The sequence below is a fragment of the Biomphalaria glabrata genome, chromosome 13, assembly GCF_947242115.1.
Source record: "Biomphalaria glabrata chromosome 13, xgBioGlab47.1, whole genome shotgun sequence".
Taxonomy (NCBI): domain Eukaryota; kingdom Metazoa; phylum Mollusca; class Gastropoda; family Planorbidae; genus Biomphalaria; species Biomphalaria glabrata.
Genome location: NC_074723.1, coordinates 2767008 through 2787422, shown reverse-complemented (window position 1 = coordinate 2787422; position 20415 = coordinate 2767008). Strand labels below are relative to the sequence as shown.

Sequence of the window (20415 nt, the reverse complement as noted above, 5' to 3'; positions counted from 1 at the left end):
CGCGACCCACAGGTTGAGAACCCCTGGTATAGAGACACTAGTTACCAATTGACAGCTGCGCTGGGTCGGACACTTATCCCGCATAGGGACGACCGCATGCCAAAGACGATCTTCTTTGGCGAGCTTCAAGGAAGACGGCGTAACAGAGATGCCCCCTGTAAACGTTATAAAGATTAACCCAGGCACCATTTTGCCCTCACTGGCATAGAGGAAAGTATCTGGCAGCTGATGGCTTCTGAAAGAGACAGTTGGAGAGCGCTCACAAAATCACAAAAGTTGAGGAAAAAGTAAAGGCGGTTGGTCGTTGTGCTGGCTACATGACACCCTGGTTAACCGTGGGACACAGAAACAGATAACCTATACATCATCTGCCCTATAGTCTGAAAGGGGAGCTTTTCTTTAATGTGTTGGAAATTAGGGATTCCACACATGATCTATTGACCATCTCTTTCCGTTCCCTGCTCAATTTTGCCATGGCTAGTATTTCTTTCAATGACAGGCCCGTCCATCTTTGATGTTCTCATCGCTTCCCATCTGCCCGAGGCATGAACTGTGAAATATTTATTCTTCCTTTCTGTTTTTTTTTAGATCAATACATTCATTCAAGTGAAAGTCTCCCAGGAGTACATTTAACAGAGACTCTTGCTACGCTGTACCTACTTTAAAAAGCCTTATTCCGATCTCCTGACATAAAGAAATGATTTTGTGGACATAAAAAATTATCCTACAGATTCTTTGCTAATTAAAACTGTGGCCCTGTGGCATGTTACGTTTGGAGAGGGAATAACCCTCCCCCCTACCTCCTTTGCAATTTGTCCTGTGACCAAACAGACCAATCCATGACATAATTACTTGGTCACAAGTTGGACATTTTAAAATTATCAGAAGTTGCAGCGTTACATTAATAGTATTGTAGTAACTCCAGTGGCGGACTGAAAGGGTTAATGCACTAAATACATGACGCGTAGGACGTAATCATCTTCTTTTTTGAAAAGCAACGTCTGTATTATATAAGATAAGATAATGTGTGTGCGGACTTCTGACACACACGACTCAGGCCAATCACACAGGTCAACGGGTCAACGGCTGTCGATAGACAAGGGACAGTACTGCTAGTACACGAAAGTATGACCCGTGTTGTGGTCATGCGATCGAGAGCCTTCACGGACTAGCGACAATGCGTAAGAAAGGACATTTGAGTCAAGGACAGCAAGGCCGTAAGGACAGTATGGTACCTTTTGAGTCCTCAAAAAGCTAGAGAGACTTGTAGTGTTTAGTAGGCAGTTCTGTTAAGTACAAAAAAGTATTTGAAGTTAGTGTAGCCAATTGTGTTGAATTGGCTGTCGATATAATTGTAATTAAAACGCCACTTTGTTTATTGAAACTCTTGTTGTCAAGTTCTTGTGTTAGATGTGCTGTATTTGTGTTTAGCAGGGTTTACAGAAGGACTGATTGAGAAGATCGTAACAGTATTATAAAACACTTAAATTAGCTTGACAAAGAAAAAATAAAACATTAATGTCATTGGAGTGTAGATAAAAAAAATTTATTACAGTCAAACAAAAACAAAAATAATTTAAAAAAACACAACTGGTTAATCATTGGGAAGAAACTGAAAGAATGTGTCCACCCAACATTAGTGTAATCCATGAAACAGAACGCACGCGAAAGTAACTCTTGAACTGTGAACATTGTTTGCAGACAGTGTGTTGAAGATTTTGGTTTAAAACAAACACAATGTATGGAATCTTCTCGCGTCAATTCTTTGGCAAATGTCACCAAAGCTAAGTGTGCAAATGCTATTTTTTAACATCAAAAAGACGCGGTTGTTTTCAAATCGACGTTAACTCCCCACTGCGTCAAAGTTTTGCACTGACATGAATCGAGACCTATCGTTATCGGACATGTTTATATACATATCAATTTACAATTGGTTTTAAATATTACTTGATTATTAAAGAAATATGATGACTATATTACTTATCGCTTTTGGACATGTTTATATACATATCAATTTACAATTGGTTTTAAATATTACTGCATTATTAAACATATAGCCCTTGGTTTTGGCCATTTGTAGTCGTTCCTCTAGTTTCTTCAATTGTACAAAGTGTTCGTTAAAAATAAGGTATGGGAAGCGTTATCATACAACATACTGAAAACTGTAGAAAAGACTATCATACAGCACATATAATTCACACAACATTCAAAATGTTTATTTTGTAATAAGTATGTTACTAAACAACTTGAAAATATATTGCCATTATCGTGTAATACTTCTCCAAGTACCCAATACCCATTAAATACTATCAATACTGTGCAACATTATCTCCCTTATGAATGTTCTATAAATAGTTAAAAAAAAAACTAGATGCGGCATTTCTATCTACAAAAACGAATTCAATGAAAAAAAGATATGGAACAAGATTTATTAAAAACAACAATGAGATGCAGCCGTTTAAAAAGTAGAAATATAACTATGAACAAAACAAAAAAACATGTGAGTATTGATAAGTACTCAGAAGAAAGTATATTTGTGTTTAAAAAAAAACATCAACTAGCTATTGCTTTTACTACATAGTAATGTATATCCTGCTTATTGCAGATTGATATAATTATCTCTTAAAAAATTTATAGGAGCATAATAACTTATTAAAATATTTGCCTGTGTAATTATTCAGTTTGAATTATTCCATACAAGTAAAAGATAATGTCCTTTCAGCGTTTTTAATGCCCAAACATTTGGTTTAAAAATCTCTCCTCCCCAATTGAAGATGTGAATCTTGTCTAATCTTATGTATTACAGACGTTACTCAAAATAAAAGAAAGATAATTACTTTTTACGCAATTCATGTGTCTATCTAGTCATGCATGTTAATCAATGACTTAAACTCTGCTAAGTCGTTGGTTTTCCTGGCTGATTCAGGCAACCCATTCCATTCTCTAATGGCACTAGGGAAGAAGGAGAACTTGTACGAACTTGTCCTAGCGTACGGCATAAGAAATTTGCCTCTACCTTTGGTGTATAACTCTAGATAACAAGCTTTTTTTTAATGTTTTTGATGCGAGAAGTAAAGTAGTGTTGACAGGCTGTGCAACTTAACAGATTTATTTCATTGTTTTCGTTCTTACTTTTTAATAGGAATCAGCTTATACTCTTTTCGTTGGTGGAAGGTAATAAAGTTTAAAGTTCGGAAATTCCCCAAACTATGCCAGTTGATAGAGCGTCGCACTAGGGCCGGCCCTAGATAATTGGAGGCCCTAGGTAAAGTGAATTTGGTGGTCCCAACCGAAATAGAAAAATAAAAATAAACAGCGAAAAAATTAAATGACGCGAATTATTTAAAAACTAAAGATGTTTGCAAGGGAGACATGAGAGCCACAGGCATCAACGAAAGTATGTGGGAAAACATAGCCAAAGACCGGAGTGCATGGAGACAGACTGTGCGTGCTGGGACAACCATCGCTAAGAACAAAAGAATTGAAGCGGCCTTAATCAAGAGGGACAAAAAAGCTGCCCTGTCCGCTAGCCCTGAATCAGATGCATACACATGCACGAATTGTGGCAAAGTCTGCCGCTCTAGAATTGGCTTGATTAGCCACACCAGATTCTGCCCCGTCTCAAGATTAAACCAAAATCAGTGACTCATGTTCGCATCCATTGCCTTTCGAGACAAAAGGAGTCATATAGAAAGTAAGGTGGCGTGCGGGGTTTGAACCCAGGGACATCAAGGCGACATCCCAGAGCCCATACCACATCACCAAGCCGCCGTCCATTTAAATTGCAGTGACCTTTCAAAGTAACGTGATAGGCATAAACATCTATTTTACTTTTTAAATTCAAGGTTATGTTTCAGTTAATCCTACATCTTTTTGTTTTAATTTTTCTTTCAGCCGATACATCCTTATGTTTTTTCTTCGTCGGTCCTAATGGTCTGGGAACACAGAACTCTCTAAAACCTTTTAGTTTACATTTAATGTCAAGTGCGGATTATGCAGACATAAGATATTGCTCTTTTTAATGTAATATAAATGAAAAAAAATTCAACAAAAATGTTGCTTATAACTGAAATCTACAATAACAAAAGAAAACACAAAAATACTGATAGAATGACAGTGATGAAGAACACTGCCAACTAAAGGATTTATCAACAGAAACTCTTTCTATACAATAACATTCGAGTAATATACATAAAACAGGGAAATGTTGTGGACAATAAAAAATGCTATTCGTGATTGTTTAAGAAAAAAACTTTTAAAAACTCAAAAGAGGTGTGCCTAATATGTATATGTACAATAAATTACAATAATATTATAATATTTTCTAAGTTAAAAGAGTTTGTATTTGAAGAACGTGAATTAAGAAATGACTACGTGACGTCAATATTTACTTGTAGACTCAGCGTGTAAGGGGGGGGGGGAGTCAGTCACTGTCTGACGTGAATGTGGATGTGACGTCAGTGTGTACCCCGACGTCACCGTGTACGTGAGGTCGAGGTGTGGCAGACGGTCACTGTAGACCAGTGGTAATACAAAAAAACTTACTTGTTGCGACTAGCATATGACGTCATTAAATTATGGAAGACATAATCTGTATTGAACAATCAAGAGATCGCGTACATACATATTCAAACATACATACATTGTCATACATACATACATATTCAAACATACATACATACATACGTATTCAAACATACATATATACATACATACAGGTTGGTGAAGATTTATACAAATGTCAAGGATAATATGTATGGTTTGCTTTTGTACTATAAATCAGCTGAATATTTTTCTTTAGAAAATATGCAATTTTAGAACACCAAACCTAATTTACTTTGTCAACTAAATAATAATTTCGCTTCAAACACCATATTTCCAGGATTATCTTTGCAAATTAAATATATTTGTACCAAAGCCATGTTTTAGATAGGACCAAAACTTCAGCCTAAAGTCTTATTTTGGCTTGTCAATACTCAATTTGTAAAAAGACATTTAATACAATCTTTGTCATGTTTAAACTAGCCTCGTTTTAGCCAGTAAGCAGGGTACCTTGTTGTGGTGCCTGAGTTTTAACCGTCGAATTATTCATTATAAAACTTTAAAAGTTCAGTTTAAAAAAAATAAATAATTTATTATCAGGAGCCATCTTTGAAAAATATGATCGGCAATATCTGTAGCCCCACTTTTCAGCTTTCGGAACATGTCTTGTCCGATTCTGTCCATTTAGAAGGCAAACAACTTTAAGTTGAAAACCTGTCCGATTTGCTAAGTTTTATCAATCCAGAATAGAAAAGATAACTATTCGTTTTTTTGGAATAATCCCTTCAGCTATAAAGTGTACTAATCTCCTCCTTATATAAACATATACCTATGTAATTTAACTGTTGGTACGACATAGCTCTTATTCTGTATTACATTTCATGTATGTGCTGGCCACATGACACCCTGCTCGTTAACCGTTGGCCAAAGAAACATCTGATCTTAATATCATCTGCCCTATAGATCGCAATGTCTGGAAAGGAAACTTTACTTTTTAAAGAAATGTTACTGTTATTTTGATTTATTGTGCTATTATTAAAAGTATTGTAAGCAAACTCTCTAGGTTTCTGGTGTATGTTTCACCAATAAGCTTTATCGATCTAATAAACGAATACCCTCTGTGAAACTAAACTACAAATTGAACGGCTTTAGTGTAAATCCGAGAACCAGCCTCACCCAACAGCGTGGATGGCATCATGATAGTGGTGACGACGATTTAGGGCAACATAGGATGAGAACATACAATAGTAAATGATGTCTCGACAACAATGATTCATAATAAATATCAAAGCAAACAAAATAATAATGTCACTAAATACTCAGAGTATAAGATTCCACTGTAGATCTATTGTGTCTCTTGTGTGCTCCGACAGCTTTAGATAGTAAATCATTATAGTGAAACTTAGTCTCTTATCTGTTGATGTTTTCATATATAAAGTAACTGTTTTCAAAGCTGTCCAATAGTTTGTTTCCTTTCATTAAATATACGTCAGTTGTAGAGGCAGATGTGTTGGCTTCATAACCTGATTAACAATATATAGTAGATAGCGTTTTCTGTAAAGTATTTATATATAAATTTTTTGTTAACGTTATGTAAATATCTATAAATAAATTTTGTGTGGAATGCCTCTAATGGTTGCCAGGGAAACCAATATTCTCATAATTTGTCAAGGAGAACCTGGTCCTCTGGCATTTGACTTTTGACTAGAGACTTCATCTGTCTTATGGAAGAGGAGGGAGAGGGGTGATGTGTCTTAAGGTCTGCGTCGTTTTGCGTCGGAGTGTCCTCGTTCAGGGATGCGCTTTTATCGGGAACGCTTTGCCTCGATTCAGCATCAGCTGCACAATCTGGCGAACTGGAGGATTCGTTTACGGTAGTTGGAAAATCTGGGTAGCCAGTATTTGTGCTCGGGTCTTGCGGGGTTGTTGGGGTGAAAGCCATGTTGATGAATTCACCACCGTGGAGACCCTGGTTGTCCTCAGGGGCAGATGGTTTAAGTTTCTCCTCACACGAGGAATCCACGGAGACGCCCCTGGAAGGTTTGACTACCAATTCATCGTCAGGGTGATACTCAGACTGACCGAAAAACTCGTTTCCTTGGTTGGTGGCGGAAGAAAGACTCACGTCCGACTGAGATAGTCCGAAATAAGAGCTTTCAGTCAAAGGGCTTACTAAATCTAGGTCGATGTTCTCTCTTCTGTGGCCACTTACTGGCCCACTGGTGAGGTCTTGGGCCATACTTGGGCCACTTATCAGGCCTTGAGGCTCACACTGTCTGTTTATTGGGGCTTTAGATTCACTATTTTCTGGTGCTCTTTTGCCATGGATTTCTGAGGATATACCATTTGTGAGTGCTATTTCTGTTACCTCTGCGCTGACTGTGTCTGGCTTAATGCTCGTAGATGTGGAGTCAGAAGAGTCTGCCGAGATTTGCCTGTCATACACTTTGGCATCTTCCTCGGTGCTGACAACTTGATAGCCCTTCGCTCGCCCCAAGGATCTCTCCCAGCTCCCGTTTCTCCTTGGGTGAATAAAAAAAGCTTTACACCTTTCGGCCTTCAGAATGTCCGGATTGCCCACGAGTTGGTAGATCTGGGCCTCGTCGCTAACCTTGGGGTAGTTGGCGCCCTCCTTGCCTCGCAAGATCTGCCCGTTTAGCTTCACCGGCTTGACAACATCCTTGCCGTTGTCAGGTGGGGCGGACATAATGATCTTCAGGGAGGTCCGCCTCTCCATGTTCGACCTAGGGTTGGGGCGACTCTTCAGGGAGCTGCCCCTTTCTATGCCTATGTGGTTGCGACCTTTCAGAGAGTCGGAGCGCTCAATAAGGGAGATGGGCACGTGACCCAGCTGGGTCTGACGTAATGACACTACGTAGCATCCTTCCGTGCCGCCATTTTTCACTATGGAGACAGGGGGAGCAACCTGAAAAAAATAAAAAAAAACATAAAATTCATGAAACTCGAATATATTTTTAATTTATAGTAATCTTTGTTTACAAGACGTTGTAATATAACATTTGCATGTGCTATGTAATAAGAACATACTGTGATACTTTATTCTTTCTTAATTATACTTATTTATATCACCCAGTAATTTCCTTAACATTATATAATAAAACACTTAGTGAAGTTTCTCCGTTATAAGATTGAAACCCAGTTCTAATGAAGATAAAGTCAGGATGCTAGTACTTTACAAATATTAATTGTAATTTTTCAAGGACTTTGCGAATTAAAAAAAAATCCAGACCCAATTTTAAATAGAAAAGAGCAGATGAAATAAAATGTCCAAACCACTATTGATTACTGAGGAATAAATAACTGATGACGTTGCCAAGATGTGTAAACTATTGTCAAAAATTTTGTGGCAAAAGATATTTAGGTAATAATAATAATAATAATAATAATAATAACACTATCCCATAATATAAGGAAAACTGAAATGGAAAAAGTGAAATTATTAGAGCCTTAATTGCTTATTTCATTTGTTCTAAGTTTATGGCGATTTATTTCTTGTAATATGTTTAAAAAAATAGTACAAAGAAAAAGGTTTGTTTTGTTTTGTTGAGTTTGTCAAGAAGAAAGAAATGTTTCCACAATCCACAATTTAAAAAAAAAACCAAAAGAGGTAGAATTAAGGAGGATAAACTTTCAGCGAAACCAAAAAGTAACTACTCCAAGAGAAAGAGAGAATGAAACAGGAGAAAGGAAAGAGTGAGATTACTACAGAAAGAGAGAAACACAGAAGGAAAGAGAGAAAGAGAAAGTGAGAGAGAAAGAGAGAGAGAAAGAGAGAGAGAAAGAGAGAAAGAGAGAGAGATAGAAAGAGAGAGAGAAAGAGATTAAGAAAGATTAAGAGAAAGAGAGAGAGAAAGAGAGAGAGAGAGAAAGAGAGAGAAAGAGAGAGAAAGAGAGAGAGAAAGAGAGAGAGAGAAAGAGAGAGAGAGAAAGAGAGAGAGAAAGAGATTAAGAAAGATTGAGAGAAAAAGAGAGAGAAAGAGAGAGAAAGAGAGAGAGAAAGAGAGAGAAAGAGAGAGAGAAAGAGAGAGAGAAAGAGAGAAAGAGAAAGAAAGAGCGAGAGAAAGAGAGAGAGAGAGAAAGAGAGAGAGAGAAAAAAAAAACGAAACAGAAACTAAATATATAGATTTTTAAAAAAGAAAGAAAAAGAAAGAGAAAAAAAGGAAGAAGATAGAAAATTTAAAAACAAAAATGGAAAGAAAACTTGCAAAAGAAAACTTCTGGAACTAATGCCCTGATTCCGAAGTTTCAAAATAAAACCCAAGTAATGGGGACGTTATGTATTTATAGCAAGATAACCTTTGACCTATAATCTAACAATGGCTTGGTGACCTCTGAAGAACTGAACCTATAGGAGCAAACAATGATTACATTGATTAAGTTCTTATAAGAGTGATATGACTCCCCCGTCCTCCCCCTCTTCACCCAACAATTTCGTTTTCAGATTTAGTCCAATGTATTTTTCTGCATTTTTATTTCTTAATTACAATTTCTTCATTCATTCATTGGCCTCCTTCAGTCATAGAACGACTCTGGTTCATCTCAGAGCACACTTCCTTATGTGGCTGTGGAGCCCTATTTTGGAGAGACACTTCGGTTGTAGAGGAGCTGGCCGTTTTTCGGATTGTACGTTTTTCTTCCTGAGCTGGAACCCATGTACTTTCACTGTCCATAGCTTTCTTGGTCAGTGTCTCTCTCCACCTGTTGCGGTCTAGAGCTATGTCTTCCCGATTGTCAGTATTGATGTTCACTGATTTGAGGTCACGTTTTATTACATCTTTGTAACGGAGGTGGGGGCGACCAGTTTTTCTTGTGCCAGTCGCGAGTTGACCATAGAGGATGACTTTTGGGATGCGCTTGTCCTCCATTTCTTCATTAAGCTTGCAAATTCTTCATTGATTCGAAAAGTGGAACACCGGGTTTGAACCTGGACACTTAAACATTGTGAAAACGGCTCTAACGATTTTCCGAGAAATTTTACATTTATTGTATCTTTATGAAAAAAAAAACAACAACAACAACTAATTGGCCACATAGTGAAAACTTTGATTTGACGTTAGAGGTTTTTTCTTTTAAATATTATTTTAAAATTAATTTTGACTATTTTAACTAGCTTTCAACGGGTATTCCCGGAATCGACTCGAATGTTTCTTAAAACTCCGTAACGAGTTGACATAGAAGTTCAAGAACATTTCGTGCATCATCTTGTTCAGAATTGAAGAGTCCCCCTTTCATACCTTGTGGTCTATAGGGCAGATGATGTAAAGGTATGTGTCATGTGTCAGTAGAGTGTCATGTGGCCAGCACAACGACCAACCGCCTTTACTTTCCCCCAACTCATGTCAGGTACCCATTAGAGCTGGGTGGACTCAGAGGCGCCTGAAGATCCCGAAATTAAAAATCCCAGTCTTCACCAGGATTCGAACCCGGGACCCCCGTTTCGGAAGCCAAGCGCTTTGCCGCTCAGCCACCGCAAAATTAAGCCTGGACTGTAATGTAAGAACGTCGTTGTGTAAGTTATTAAGTGTATCATACACTTTCATTGTCTTTCTATCTTCGCTGGACAGGGCACGTTCCTTATGGGGAACGACCGTACGCCAAAGGTGATCCATTTTAATGAGCTGAAAGGTGGTCGTGGTTGTTAAAGAGGTGCTCTATAGACCAGCTTGCTTTCACCGACTTATAAGAAAGCACCCGGCATCTGGCATTTCCGAACGAGACTGCAAAGTCCAAGAGATACACATTTGAGATACACATTTGAGATACACATTTGAGATTCACATTTGAGATACACATTTGAGATACACATTTGAGATACACATTTGAGACCGAAAGGAAATCTACTGCCGAGGACAGACATTACCTTTATGTTTTGAGACCGAAAGGAAATCTACTGCCGAGGACAGACATTACCTTTATGTTTACCTATCCCTTATTCTGTTGGACCGTTGGGGCACCACGCAAGATTTGTCGACCGTCTTTCTCCATTCCTCTCTGTCTTTTGCCTTAGTTAGAGACCAGACATAGACGTGGAAACATTAACCTTAATCGACCACCGACAGATAACGGTTATGTCTGCGCTCAACAAAAAAGCTGAGAGAAGAAGCAGGCCTATCTGAAAGTGACATAACCCACCCATGCCACATATGCGGCCTGCTTTTTAAATGAGAAGTGTGCTCATCTTCGACCATTTATATATTTGTCTGCTCTGGATGTGGCAAAATATGTAGATCACAGCTAGGTCTTCGTAGTCACGTGATATACTGTGCTCCTCCTTAATCTTCTGACTCATCTCAAGCATGATTAAATGATTATTGTTATAAGGATTCTGTTTTTTCTTCTAATTTTAGATGTAAAGTTTAGTTTTCTTATAGGGGAGCGAAGCACAGCAGGGCGCCCTTTACTTTGTATAATTATGGGGAAGTACTCTCACATACACAGACACATAACTATTGGGGAGTAGACCCAAACAGGCGCCCCCGATCTTTACACAAATAGTGAGGAGTACACCCCAATCTAAAGCTTTGTTCCTTGGCGCCTCAAGTGGGATTACATTAGTGCGCGCCTCGCTAAATAAACTTGACTCGCGATAAAGCGAGTTCCTGACGTCATTAAACAATGTTCTGGAAACATCCTATCTTAAACCTTACTCCCCAGCTCTCTCTCTCTCTCTCTCTCTCTCTCTCTCTCTCTCTTATTTTTCTTTTCCTTCTACTATCTTTTTTTGGACCAATTTCTTTTTTCTCTTCTAGTGCACTCTTTTTTTTGTGTCTGTCTGTTTCACTCTTTCTGGAGCTTTCAGCTCCTTTCTCTTCTCTCTCTATTTCACGATTTCTCTCTTTAAATATCTCTCTTTCTCTTGAACTCTATTTCTCTTATTATCAAGACGTCCCTGACTACAACTGAATGTCTAAAACAAAAGATTAAATTAATTTCTCTATGATAAGTCAAATACTATTGTTTATTTATGAAACCAGAACAGAATCATTAACATATAATTACTCTTATATTAGCACTATCTAGCCAATGCTTAGCATTATTGAACACTATTTATCTGCTGTTTACACTATTTAGCACTGCCTATCTACAGTTTAGCACTATCTATCCAATCTTTGACACTATAGAGCATTACCACTTTACTGTGAAAAGATTTGAGCCAAAACTCTTGAAACTCTAGGCATGTAAGCCTGATTGAACAAAGCGCTCTGGAAGAGATCCAAGCTTATATCCATATTAAACACTGCTTTTTTTTCAATGGGTCGGACAATTTAGACGCACGGACTAGAATTCGTGGCCGAAGGCCGAACACACCGGGAACACCCGCCATTTTCCTTTGGTTTACCAAGCTAACCGTGCAGGACTCGACATTAATGAAACGGTCCCTTGAGGAATGGCGCCTGGATTTCGACAAGGTCTCGGAAGCTCTTTTACAACTCCGCACTGTGCAATGGGAAAGCTCTCGCATTCCCTTAGACACTTTCACAGGAGTCTTTTGTTGCTACCCATTTAGGCTAATCGTTTCCTCTTGCGATCGTTTCCACCCGAGTACCGCCTTGAAGCAAGGTAGCGTACCCGGATATACTATCAACAAATGTCTTAGTCGGGATAACAAGCTCTCCGTCAAAGGACCATTTGGCGTACTACTAAAGAGTCCATAAGTGGAATAAATTTAGTAAAAGTGCCTTTTCAGACCTTACAATCTACGGGCAAAGACTCTATCTCTAGGGCAGACGAAAACCTTGCAATCTACGGGCAAAGACTCTATCTCTAGGGCAGACGAAAACCTTGCAATCTACGGGCAAAGACTCTATCTCTAGTGCAGACGAAAACCATGCAATCTACGGGCAAAGACTCTATCTCTAGGGCAGACGAAAACCTTGCAATCTACGGGCAAAGACTCTATCTCTAGGGCAGACGAATAACGAGGATGTCAAGTGACCATCAGAAAGGTCACGTGACCTGAGGAAAGACAAACCACCTTTACTTTACCCATTTTTTAAACATTTGAAATAAGCCAAACTGAAATTAGCTTAACGATGTATAATTACAAAGTGTTCACTTTGGTTAACGTATGCAACAGTGAGTAAAAAAAAAATGAATTAAATAAACGAACAAATACATAGCTAATTATAGCAATGACGTCAGTGTTCGTCTGCCGGAAGAGATGGATGCTGAGAGTGTGAAATAAATGTAGATTAGCATCTCGGTAATATTGAGCAGATGTTGAATTAATGAGAATCGAGCTGTTGGGATTTTAAAATGTTGTACGAGTTAAATTAAATCTTTCTGCCACTTATATCTTCTGGTACAGACTTATTCTCGCTCGCTGGCAAGAATTAAGTGTAATGAGTATTAATTATTAGCACATGGGTTTGTTATCTGTGGCATATCTCATTAAATTTACAGATTCGTGGAGCATGTGTTTTTTTTTTTGTGTTGTTATTTTTTTTTCTTTTGAATGATTTCTGTTGATTAGAATAAAGTGTTATTAACTATCATTATAAAGTGTGCTTGATGTTAAGATTTATATGTTATTGTCAAAGCTATTGTTTATTCATTCATTGCGCCTTTGTGGTTGGATCGCCCAGGTACTATTGTATATTAATAAATAAGTTGTATGATGACAAGTGCGTTATTAAGTGAATTTCAATAGTTTGTCGTCCTACAAGACACGGGCACAAGAACCCATAGTAACATCCAACACATTGTTTAGTAATAGTGGAGTTACACAAAGTAAGATTCTTAGAGACAGAGATAAAGAGAGGGGCAGAGAAGAACAGAGACAAAAAAAGTGGCAGAGAAAAACAGAGACAAAGAGAGGGGCAGAGAAGAACAGAGACAAAAAGAGAGGTGCAGAGAAGAACAGAGACAAAGAGAGGGGCAGAGAAGAACGGAGACAAAGAGAGGGGCAGAGAAGAACAGAGACAAAGAGAGGGGCAGAGAAGAACAAAGACAAAGAGAGGGGCAGAGAAAAACAGAGACAACGAGAGGGGCAGAGAATAACAGAGACAAAGAGATGGGCAGAGAAGAACAGAGACAAAGAGAGGGGCAGAGAAGAACAGAGGCAAAGAGAGGTGCAGAGAAGAACAGAGACAAAGAGAGGGGCAGAAAAGAACAGAGACAAAGAGAGGGGCAGAGAAGAACAGACACAAAGAGAGGGGCAGAGAAGAACAGAGGCATAGAGAGGAGCAGAGAAGAACAGAGACAAAGAGAGGTGCAGAGAAGAACAGAGACAAAGAGAGGGGCAGAAAAGAACAGAGACAAAGAGATGGGCAGAGAAAAACAGAGACAAAGAGAGGGGCAGAGAAGAAAAGAGACAAAGAGAGGAAGAGAAGAACAGAGACAAAGAGAGGCAGAGAAGAACAGAGACACAAAGAGGGGCAGAGAAGAAAAGAGACAAAGAGAGGGTCAGAGAAGAACAGAGACAAAGAGAGGGGCAGAGAAGAACAGAGACAAAGAGAGGAGCAGAGAAGAACAGAGACAAAGAGAGGTGCAGAGAAGAACAGAGACAAAGAGAGGGGCAGAAAAGAACAGAGACAAAGATATGGGCAGAGAAAAACAGAAACAAAGAGAGGGGCAGAGAAGAACAGAGACAAAGAGAAGCAGAGAAGAACAGAGACACATAGAGGGGCAGAGAAGAAAAGAGACACATAGAGGGGCAGAGAAGAAAAGAGACAAAGAGAGGGGCAGAGAAGAACAGAGACAAAGAGAGGGGCAGAGAAGAACAGAGACAAAGAGACGCAGAGAAGAACAGAGACAAAGAGAGGAGCAGAGAAGAACAGAGACAAAGAGAGGTGCAGAGAAGAACAGAGACAAAGAGAGGGGCAGAAAAGAACAGAGACAAAGATATGGGCAGAGAAAAACAGAAACAAAGAGAGGGGCAGAGAAGAACAGAGACAAAGAGAAGCAGAGAAGAACAGAGACACATAGAGGGGCAGAGAAGAAAAGAGACACATAGAGGGGCAGAGAAGAAAAGAGACAAAGAGAGGGGCAGAGAAGAACAGAGACAAAGAGAGGGGCAGAGAAGAACAGAGACAAAGAGAGGCAGAGAAGAACAGAGACAAATAGAGGGGCAGAGAAGAACAGAGACAAAGAGAGGGGCAGAGAAGAACAGAGACAAAGAGAGGGGCAGAGAAGAACAGAGACAAAGAGATGGGCAGAGAAGAACAGAGACAAAGAGAGGGGCAGAGAAGAACAGAGACAAAGAGATGGGCAGAGAAGAACAGAGACAAAGAGAGGGGCAGAGAAAAACAGAGACACAGAGAGGGGCAGAGAAAAACAGAGACACAGAGAGGGGCAGAGAAACACAAAAAGAAAGCTGCAGAAAGTCAGAGTCAGAGAGAGAGACACACACAGAAGGGCGAAGAGAGACAGAAAGAGACAGAGATAGAGAGATTAAGAGATGGATCGAGCCAGAGAGTTTCAAAAAAGACAGAGACAAGAGAGTACGAAAAAGCACACAGAGAAAGAGACAAAATAAGACACTTAAAGACAGAGACAAAGACGCAGAGAGAGGCAGAGAGAGTCACAGACACAGAGCGTGACAGAGACACACAAAGAGAGAGCTTGAGAGAGACAGGGAGAGTCAGAGACAGAGAAAAAGATTCATTTCTTCTATACAATATCTCTTTCATTCTCAGCGTTCAGTGTCCAACGTCCACAACGATGTAGAGCTACAGACCACTAGCTGGGACTGAAAGAAGAACTCAAGCCTTTAGAGTAAATGCTACAGTGACCACTAGCTGGGACTGAAAGAAGAACTCAAGCCTTTAGAGTAAATGCTACAGTGACCACTAGCTGGGACTGAATGACGAATTCAAGCCTTTAGAGTAAATGCTACAGTGACCACTAGCTGGGACTGAAAGACAAATTTAAGCCTTTAGAGTAAATGCTACAGAGACCACTAGCTGGGACTGAAAGACAAATTTAAGCATTTAGAGTAAATGCTACAGAGACCACTAGCTGGGACTGAAAGACAAATTCAAGCCTTTAGAGTAAATGCTACAGTGACCACTAGCTGGGACTGAAAGAAGAACTCAAGCCTTTAGAGTAAATGCTACAGTGACCACTAGCTGGGACTGAAAGAAGAACTCAAGCCTTTAGAGTAAATGCTACAGTGACCACTAGCTGGGACTGAAAGAAGAACTCAAGCATTTAGAGTAAATGCTACAGAGACCACTAGCTGGGACTGAAAGAAGAACTCAAGCCTTTAGAGTAAATGCTACAGTGACCACTAGCTGGGACTGAATGACGAATTCAAGCCTTTAGAGTAAATGCTACAGTGACCACTAGCTGGGACTGAAAGACAAATTTAAGCCTTTAGAGTAAATGCTACAGAGACCACTAGCTGGGACTGAAAGACAAATTTAAGCATTTAGAGTAAATGCTACAGAGACCACTAGCTGGGACTGAAAGACAAATTCAAGCCTTTAGAGTAAATGCTACAGTGACCACTAGCTGGGACTGAAAGAAGAACTCAAGCCTTTAGAGTAAATGCTACAGTGACCACTAGATGGGACTGAATGACGAATTCAAGCCTTTAGAGTAAATTCTACAGAGACCACTAGCTGGGACTGATAAACGAATTCAAACCTTTAGAGTAAATGCTACAGAGAAATGCTGAGGAAAGCTAGACACATGAGTTTGTAAAACAAAACATTTTGTACATCTACAAGTCCACACTGTGGCTTGTAAAAGAGGAAGATCTTATGTGAAGAGACAACAGCTGAGCTGGTTTGGTCCTACTGTAAGACGATGACTCACTATTCAAAGTCATTCTCAATGGAGCAGTAGAGGGAGCAGGAAGGAAGGGCCGTCCAAAGAAAAGCTGACTGGACAACGTAAAAGAGTGGACAAGCCTCTCTCTTGACCTCCTGCTAAGTACAGTTGCTGACCGGGAAAAGTGGAGGGCTTTGGTTAAGGGAACTGTCACAGGCACCCATACGACGAAAGTTAGGGACAGATAATGACAATGATAATGATGATGATGATAATGATAATGATGATGATGATGATAATGAGGATAATGATGATGATAATGATGATGATAATGATGATGATAATGATGATGATAATGATGATGATAATGATGATGATGATGATGATGATAATGATGATAATGATGATGATGATAATGATGATAATGATGATGATAATGATGATGATAATGATGATGATAATGATGATGATGATGATGATAATGATGATGATAATAATGATGATGATAATGATGATGATGATGATGAAAATGATGATGATGATGAAAATGATGATGATGATGATGATGCATTGCTTACTTTTTTCTTTGCGGCCTGGCTAACTTCGTCTATATACTGCAGGGAGGAGTTGGACCCGGCGGAGGTGGACAGGTCAGCGGGGCGCGTGATGATGAGCAGAGGCGCCGTATCGGGCTCGTGCCGTGGAGAACTGGCAGACGAGTTATCCCTGGATGAACCATTGGTTTGACTTCCATTACTTCCCTTGGTTGTGATACTGTTCTGTGGAGATACGAAAAAAAAAGTTCGTTAAACTGTAGAGTAAATATTATTAAAAGCCAATTTCGATACCAGCAAGGACAACATTTGTGGAATTAGCGGCACATTAATCGTGTAGCTTTGGTTAGAATGAACATGAAAAAAAATGTCTAAATAGTTCCCTTAGTGGATATAAAAAAATAAATATGCAAATTTTTACTTTGGAAAAAAAATGTGTTTAAGATATTACATAATTTTGGTTAGTTGATTATTTCATTATTTGATTGACATTTCAAAAACATATATACCAAATTATTAATATTGTAAAAGTCTTCAATTGTAAGTCATATATTTTAACTTGAAACGTGAAAAAAAAAATCACAATATCAAAATTAGTAAATGTAATATACATTTGTATATATAATATAGAATTGATTCGTAGACATCTGACTTACACATTATAGACCAGTGATGCCCAAAATACGACCCGCGGGCCATGACGTGGTCCAGTCAGGCCTGAAGTAAAGTCGGTACAAAGTTTTTTGTTTTTCTATTCGCTATCTTTTAAACCAATTTTAAAACATTTTTGGATGAACTTATTAAGTAACGTTTAAAAAAAAGAAAAAAGTCACCTTCGTGACAAAATGATATAGAACCATAATTAATCTAAGAAACCTAATCAGATCAAAGAGAGTCGTATGTTTCATATAAATAAAAAAAAAGAAAGTCTGACTGGAAGTTTCATATGCGCTTTGGGCTGTCGTCTCGATGGCCCGGTTCGAACCCTCCCCACCGCCATCCCCTGCCCCCCTGCTGGGGGCCCGTGCTATGACGTTAGAATCCACTTCCTGTAGAAACGTCTGAGACTATAAGTCTACTGTATTGGTTGTCTTGATGAATTAACGCTAAACTTTTGCAGCTGGAATGAAAAAAAACGGGGGCTGGTGGCTGAGTGGTCAGGCGCTTATCTTCCGAACCAAGAGGTCTGGGTTCGAATCTCGATGAATGCTGGTATTTTAATTTTTGACCATTCAACAAAGTGATATTAAAAAGCTGAAATATCCTAAACCTATTTTTTTGACAACAGTATACGCTTACACACACACACATATATATATATATATATATATATATATATATATATATATATATATATATATATATATATATATATATATATACGGGTGCTCATGCAAAAATGTGTGAAGTTAAAAATGAACATGAAATAAACACGTAAAGAAAACCAATGGTTTTTACTCCTTAATGGCGTCATAATATGCAATGTAGGCATATAATGTATTTATCATCTGTATCAACAAACACTAAAAAAAACAAATGTAAAGTTCCCCTTTCAGACCCTGTGGTCTATAGTATCGCTCCGTAAATATATTTTACATACTACTGTAATTATAAATTTGATTTGAGATCGATGATCAAGTAGGAATGCAATATTTCACGTGGCTACGAAGTCCTAGCTGTGACCTACATATTTTGCCACTCTCAACACAGACCTTACCGTTGCCGGTTAAGTCTTCTTATGGTCGTCTACGCCAGTATTCGGCAGTAGGCTTAAATTGGACTTAAATGTGTATGCCGCGGCTTTGGTAAGAGACCTCCCAGAACGTGAAATACCAGTCTAAAAATTGTTTACGCGCGAGTTGGAAAAAAGATCATTAATCGTAAATTTAGCATGAGGTAAATAAGTCTTAAATACACATTAATTACTTCGATTAATCTACGCATGTAATATGTAAGAAAATTGAACTGCATTATTTTTTAGAGTACAAAGATCGTTAATCTGTAACGTGGTCTCGGCGCCACATCCGCCCCACAGAGGACCCCGCGCAATGTCAACATAACATCTATCCTGATACAAGTGTCAGATATAACAATTACCCGAGACGAGTAGAACTTCGATCTGTCGCGGGAACATTGCGGGAACATTGCTGACACTATTTGCTTGCTCCATTAATACGATCCCTCTCCCTCCCACCTCCCGATTGCCTCTCTTTTTCTCTGATTTGTTTGCATGAATGAACAGAGCACCTCTGTAGCCTCTTTCTGATATTTGTCCTCGAATTGAATGTCGTCTGCCATTAAAACGTGTTCACACAAGGGCTGTAACTCTTGTTCTATCTCCTTTTTTTCTAAAACAAGATTATCTTAATCTTGTATATATAAGTAACTATTTAGGAGGCGCGGTGGCTGAGTGGTAAAGCACCTGAGGTCCCGGGTTCGAATCCTGGTGAAGACTTGTCGTTTTTAATTCCAGGATCTTTGGGCGCCTCCAAGTCCACCCAGCTCTAATGAGCACCTGACATTAGGTAGGGAAAAGTAAAGGCGGTTGGTTTCGCTGGTCACATGACACCCTCGTTAACCTGAGAGGAATTTCGATTGTGCCCCGTAGTGCTCTGGACTCTCGTTAACAGAGGGCCACAGAGAAACAAGTGACCATTACGTCATCTGCCCTATAGATCGCAAGGTCTGATAGGGCAACGTTGCTGTAACGCTTTCTCTCCGTAATTACTTACCACATTCTGGTGGAATCAACGCTGGTACCGTCGGTTAGGAGAGAAAGAGTTAAGTAACTGATTGTTTAGTATTTGTATACGATATTTAAGTCCAGGATTAATGTATGAAGTGCTCCCTGCTCTTCCGAGCTAACCCGCCTCTTGATACATCTTCTCTTTTCGTTGACATCAAAACAACTAGAGAGATGTCACAAAAAAGAAAATGTCAAAACAATGTTATGGACTAACAAGATTACAGCCCCTTGGACTAACAAGATTACAGCCCCTTGGACTAACACGATTACAGCCCCTTGGACTAACAAGAGTACAGCCCCTTGGACTAACAAGATTACAGCCCCTTGGACTAACAAGATTACAGCCCCTTGGACTAACAAGATTACAGCCCCTTGGACTAACAAGATTACAGTCCCTTGGACTAACAAGATTACATTCCTTTGGACTAATAAGATTACAGCCCCTTGGACTAATAAGATTACAGCCCCTTGGACTAACAAGATTACAGTCCGTTGGACTAACAAGATTACAGCCCCTTGGACTAACAAGATTACAGCCCTTTGGACTAACAAGATTACAGCCCCTTGGACTAATAAGATTACAGCCCCTTGGACTAACAAGAGTACAGCCCCTTAGACTAAACTGACACCCTGTTCGTGTGGCATGCATTCCCGACTGTCATTCGGTGTGGTCTCGATGGTCCCCCGGTTCGAGCCCTGCCCGCTTTCAATCCCGTCGTCATGTGGGCCTGTCTCCAACTAATGTCAGGTACCCATTAGAGTTGGGTGGACTGAAGAGGTGTCAGTAAAATCCCGGCGATCAAAATCGTGCTTTCTTTCCAATAGAGACAAAAACAG

At 39.2% G+C, this 20415-nt stretch overlaps 1 protein-coding gene across 1 annotated transcript in view; it reads right to left on the bottom strand.

The window, feature by feature from the left end:
• Positions 1-1479: 1479 nt before the first annotated feature.
• The window catches only part of LOC129922539 (serine-rich adhesin for platelets-like), a 36806-nt gene continuing 17870 nt past the window's right edge, over positions 1480-20415 (bottom strand). Inside the window, exons 4-5 of the mRNA XM_056009169.1 lie at positions 16857-17057; positions 1480-7468 (exon numbers count right to left, since the gene is read on the bottom strand). Coding sequence (XP_055865144.1) covers positions 6200-7468; positions 16857-17057 — 1470 coding nt within the window. The 3' untranslated portion in view covers positions 1480-6199. The remainder of the gene's footprint in view (positions 7469-16856; positions 17058-20415) is intronic.